At 41.9% G+C, this 5,898-nt stretch overlaps 1 protein-coding gene across 1 annotated transcript; it reads left to right on the plus strand.

The window, feature by feature from the left end:
* The first annotated feature begins 781 nt into the window (after positions 1–781).
* LOC134095555 (cytochrome b-c1 complex subunit Rieske, mitochondrial) lies at positions 782–2,870 on the plus strand. Its single transcript, XM_062549167.1, has 2 exons — positions 782–1,057; positions 2,117–2,870. The coding sequence occupies exons 1-2, from the start codon at positions 847–849 to the stop codon at positions 2,725–2,727; spliced, it is 822 nt and encodes a 273-aa protein (XP_062405151.1). The 5' UTR covers positions 782–846; the 3' UTR covers positions 2,728–2,870.
* Positions 2,871–5,898: the final 3,028 nt, after the last annotated feature.

Consider the following 5,898-nt stretch of genomic DNA (forward strand, 5'->3'; position numbering starts at 1 on the left):
TAACTTGTAATAGGAGAATCGTTCATAGCATAGACGTAGTGAGTCTCTACTGAGAAACAGCCAGGCAACTTCAAGAACAGACAAGTCAAGACAAATCTGGCAAGAATCATGAAACATTACCTTGTCAGTAGGCCTAATACGTCTTTGGAGATGTTTTGCCTGTAGTTTCTCCTTCACCTCCACAACAAAAGCACTGGGGGGACAAGTCACAAGAGGTTTGTTATTTACAGCAACAGAGTAAAATATAAATTGTGAATAGAGGAAGCTCTTCAGAAATACCCAAATCTGCAGAGTGTAGGCTACCTTTCATGGATTTCACTTCCAGACTGAAGTAATTCCAGTTAATGCATGCATGAGTGTAGGCTACTTAAAAAGTATACAAAAAGAAACCCAAAACAATTCACAAAAAAATCTGGAGCAAGACAATTCAGACTGAAGGCTACACGTGATGCATCACACGTGTATGGTCTACTTATTTAGTCCTGGCCTATATGCCTGTCAAGACAAAACCATTTCACTCAATAAGATATCAGCTTACCTAAGCATTTGCATCTTATTCATAGACCAAAATAATAGACAACATACAGTTCTTTACAACTTAAAATAAACTACAGTATGTCTAACCTGAGCCGAACTGATTATGTTTGTTACAGTTACTGCAGCAATTAAATATGTAGTAGTTATTTTGCAACAAGAGGAGAAATACACCAATTTCTAAGTTATGTCATATCTGAAACTACGTCATGAGAAACGCCCCGACGTAACGTGTACAGTTGCGCAATTGGCCAGGAAGGAAAGAGGAAAGAAGCAACAAGAGCAAGACCGACGCGCTTTTCGGCGAGAAAGATGATGTCCCTTGCTGCCCGTTCGGGGGCCTTTTCCCCATACTTGCAGGCGACGAATTTTGCTGTGGCTGGACCACTGAAAGCCCTTGTACCTGGAGTTATTGTGAAAACCGAGCATGTGAATTTAGATCTGAAAAAGTCGTTTCTCACCCGCGAGTCCTTAAACGGCCAGAGTGCCACGACTGGGCCTGCTATCTCAGTCAGCATCAATGGTGAGTCACCGGGCACCTACAATCAAGCGAGCACCCTGGCCTCATTATAGGGCCTACATTTACAGTCAAGGACATCTACGTTAAAGATTATCTGTAATATTTATTCTACCCAGTAGATCATAAATTACCGATGTTTGTTGTGATGTACAAGTTATTGTGTATTAGTGGAGGCGTCAACATACTTGCTTAATGTACAAATGTACATAAATTCCGTTATGCTAGATGGAACCGCTAACATGCTATACACTAGCAGCTAATGTGCTAGGACCATAGGCTGATAACGTTGAAAGTTGTTAGCTGTTAGCTTGTCGCGAGACACACCGCAGAGTTAGCAACTGGAATGCTACACGTATGGCTAAGGACACGACCTTACTCGTGCTGGTGGTTTGTTCAGAGAAGAACTTTTGCAATAAGCGATAACTAGCAGCTACACACAGTTTTTTTTCAAGACCGCTAAAAGTATTATGTCATAGTATGAAATGTGCACGTTACCAGATTAACGTTAGCGGCCTCTGTGAACGGTGGCTAGCTAACTAGCTTGGCATGAACCTTGCAGTAACGTTAAGGGTACATACTGTCAAATACTTGGCTTCATTATAATAGCTGACACTTGCCTGGCAAATCATCATGATGAAATGAAATCAATAAAATGCCGGATCTGATAGAAGGTGTCAAGGTGTGGCCGCAAAATGCACAGGTTCTGACACGATAAACTGCCAACTTTGATACTCTGATATCTTAATTATTGAGATGAAGTTGTTGTTGCATTCTTTATTGTGAGTCGCTAAATCATTATTCTGATGCACTGTTAAAGTTGGCACAGTGTAATTAGGTACCTTTGGACCTTGTCTTGACCACTGTGTGCATGTAGGAATATGACCTGCTTGCTATTGGTGTGGACCAATTTTCCTTTCTATACAGATCATTTTGGTTATAGTGATGTGCATTTCTTAGTGATTGTCAATGCCTTGTTAAAAATGATAGTTTCTAATACATGATCATGCTTTGTTTGCCTGTGATGTTGTTATGAGTCTAACCTTGTTCTTGGTCTATTTTTAGCCCGGGCTGGAGTTCGCTTTGCTCACACAGACATCAAGATCCCTGACTTCTCAGATTACCGCCGCCCTGATGTGATGGATCCAAACAAATCCTCCCAGGACAGCAGTGAGTCCCGGCGAGTCTTCTCCTACATTCTCACTGGGTCCACGGCTGTGGTGGGAGTCTATGCTGCCAAAACCGTTGTCACCCAGTTTGTCTCCTCCATGAGTGCCTCAGCCGACGTCTTGGCGTTGTCAAAGATCGAGGTCAAACTCGGAGACATCCCAGAGGGCAAGAACATGACCTTCAAGTGGAGAGGAAAGCCTCTCTTTGTTCGCCATCGCACAGAAAAGGAGATCGCCACAGAGGAAGCTGTGAATCTGGCTGAGCTCCGAGACCCTCAGCATGACAAGGACCGTGTGCAGAACCCATCTTGGGTTATCGTCCTCGGTGTGTGCACCCACCTCGGCTGTGTGCCCATTGCCAACGCTGGTGAATTTGGGGGCTACTACTGCCCTTGCCACGGCTCCCACTACGACGCATCAGGCCGCATCAGAAAGGGCCCTGCCCCACTCAACCTGGAGGTCCCGTACTACGAGTTCCCAGATGAAGAAACCGTTATTGTCGGATAGAATGTTGGACTGATGATTTCTCCTGTGAGCAGTATATCTGATCTGCCTTCTTTTTCTCTGTTCTGATACCATCTTTTTCAGATAGTTCTTGGGAATGGGATTGGGCTGCTGATAACCTGTAATAAATGTACATTTTACCCATATGAATGCCTGATTTAAGTTATTCGCTCAGATCATTGTTTTTTCTAATCACTGTAATCCAGCATTGGTACACGAATATTTGTACAAAAGTTAGTGTCTCTAAATTGGGACAGAATTTGAAATGTTAGACGTTGCTGCACAGGGGTAGAGGGAAAAATGAAAGTTGCTCCGAAGAGCTGAACTGTACCTATGAAACGCATAGTACATAGTACAGTTCAGATTGCTTGGCAGATGAGGATCAGAGTAGACCGAATGTGAAATAGTCAAATGATGCTCTGCAGCCTTGACCAGTTTCACCCACATAGATGAACATTTTGAGATGCAAAGAAATGCTTCTGAGTTGATTAAGGTCTTTTCAACTGTTGCAGACTGAATGAGCCAGTGAGTACATGAGTATTGAGGAGTCCTCATCCTCAAACCGCAGTGTGAACACAGATTTATTTTTTCTATTCAAATGTTGCCCATACACATGCAGTGTGTTGCTCAACTATGTAAATCAAATAAAGGTGACATAAAGAAAAATATGTTTTGTGTGGTCTAAGGCCGTGCCATGTTTTGACATCACCTCGCACATCACCATAGTACATAACATGCTTTTATAATGCTGCTGAGACCGTGGCGCACACTCCAAACATTGATATAACTACAGTGTGCTCATATTTGTAACAACTCTGTTATTGCATTGTAGAAGATTATTAGTTACATAGCTGTATATCCCTTATAGTACAAACTGTACTATAAACTATAGGACAACTTTGATGACATCACTGAATACTTGAATGGTTCTTACAAATGAGACTCCATCCACAGTATGGAATAGCTTGTGTCAGACTAAAGGCCTTCAGGTCTGGCTGCCTCAACTATAGTGTGGTGATAATGGGATGGAGCGGTGGTGGGGGGAGGTGGGGGGGGGGGGGGGGGGGGTAATGGCTCAACAACCCGTCTGGCATTCTCACACTTCATTGACTAATCACCAGCTAATAATAGAAGTGCTTGATGGCGGCTTCTCTTCAGGCCGCAATGAGACAAGCCACGCACGAGTGGCCTTCATTGTGTTATTTAATTTCCCCGCTCCGAGGATTCCTTGAGATTCAACAACTGCATGAAGGGCTGGTGTGAAAATTATCATTTTTAGGTCATAGTGTTTAGTAATGTTCACGCACCAAACATGAAACAGCCATGCATGTTGATTTGTGTGGTCTGACACAATGTGCCCCAATAATGTATTTGTTTTTAACCAGGCATACATAATTCAATATTAATATATGGAGAGTGATGAAGAAGATATAATTTGTATTATTCAGGTTGGTGATTTACATAATGCCAGACATTAAAGTAATTAAAGTAAAGTCTATTCTTAAAGACCCAATGTGATATTGTGTTGTGGAATGCCATTTCCATTTGTGAAAATCCAACAAGTGAGGGCTTGCTAGAGATATCCTAGCTGACCTGACTTTTTAATGTGCATACATCCCAGATTGAAATGCAAATACACCAGTTCTGCCGATGTATTTTTAGTTGTGCTCCCTGCTAAGCCTGTGGCTATTGCAGACATCTAATGTGTCCTCAGGTAAAAGAGTTCACATGCTCCTGGCCAGTGTTGTGTGACCTTAAGGGCGAGAGGAGAGAAAAGAGAGAGCACAGCATTAATTCACTGTGGCATATTTGTGTCGTTTGGCAAAGGCGTGAAGCAGCTACTTAATGTGCAGTGCTCTATATAAACTCTATCTATCATATGCCTCCTACTACACATAATTATACCATTTATAAGTTATGTTTCAAATTCACTGGGGAAACATTCCACTCTGACATTAAAAGCAAAACTTGAATAAACAGTTTGGATAAATGTCATCATCTGTAATTATCCGAGGTATGTCCAGATACAATAACTTTCAGTGCAGCAGTCGACTACTGGAATTTCCCATCCAACTATATGAATATTTTTATGACACCATTGTGTGCTGACCTCTTTTTGTGCAGCTATATGTTTTTTTTTTTTTTTTTAAAGCTGCTTATGCACCTCAGACAGAATAATTTCAAATCATCAGGCCATATTGACATGGTGACAATACTGCCTTTGCTTCTGTTCAGTGGCTGTGACAGCTGGTTGAACTCTACTATGTATTTTAATATATTTAATGCATTTTTTCCCTTCCGCTCTCTTGACCTCTCCTCGCTGTTTCCGGTGGCCCGCGGTGCCCGCTGTTGCTGACATCACATGGCACCTGCCCTGTCAGGGAGCCGCTGAGCGCTCGCCAGCAGTGGCACCAGGTGCCCCCCACACCACTCACGGCTGGCTGATAGAATGATGGTATCACAGCAGATGTCAGGACACTACATCAATCTGACATTCGGGAGTGAGACCCTTGGCCACACCACACGGTTTTGTGTTCCAAAAGCAATCTCTTTATTTGAACAGTGGACACACAGTCCATTTGTTCCTTGATGACATTATCTCAAAGATTCTTTAAACTTTTGGAGTTTTTTTTGTTTGTTATGTTTTCCCTCTCTTAAGAGGTGACACTTCTGTTGCTAAAATATCAGTTCAGATCCTGGGGGCCGGGAAGTTCAGAAATCTGCTTCACATCTGTCAATTTCTCCCTCTAACTTCTAACGCCTGGATTGCACTACGCAGTTGCAATTGAAAAGACTCTGTAACATTAAATATGTAAATGACCTTCAGATTGGGAAGCTCCCTCAGTGGTAGTCTGTTCTGCTCAGACACATTTTGAAAGACTGGTGCAAGACACCAGAAATATGTGTTAAAAGAGACCTCTTCTGTTTTTAATGACATTGGCAAGCATCTTGGAGATTTTTGAAGTATGTGATAGAGTGCAAATTCAGAGTAAAGTGGAAATATGTGGGAACATTAAAGAATGCTGAGGAAGATAGTCATTTATTCAATTCAATTCAATATATGCATTTATTCTCTGTCTTTTTGTAAATTCCTTCAAACATATAATAATTAAGGTTGATACTGATTAAATGTGATTGTTATTTGCTCTTGCGGATGCCAAAAAGACACACATC

This window comes from Sardina pilchardus, chromosome 11, assembly GCF_963854185.1.
Source record: "Sardina pilchardus chromosome 11, fSarPil1.1, whole genome shotgun sequence".
NCBI lineage: Eukaryota > Metazoa > Chordata > Actinopteri > Clupeiformes > Clupeidae > Sardina > Sardina pilchardus.

What these genes read in the sequence shown, in the direction of transcription:
- LOC134095555 (XM_062549167.1), top strand. Translation starts at nt 847, where the DNA reads ATGATGTCCCTTGCTGCCCGTTCGGGGGCCTTTTCCCCATACTTGCAG. An exon ending in TATCTCAGTCAGCATCAATG is followed by an intron (nt 1,058 to 2,116) that starts GTGAGTCACCGG and finishes GTCTATTTTTAG; the next exon opens with CCCGGGCTGGAGTTCGCTTT.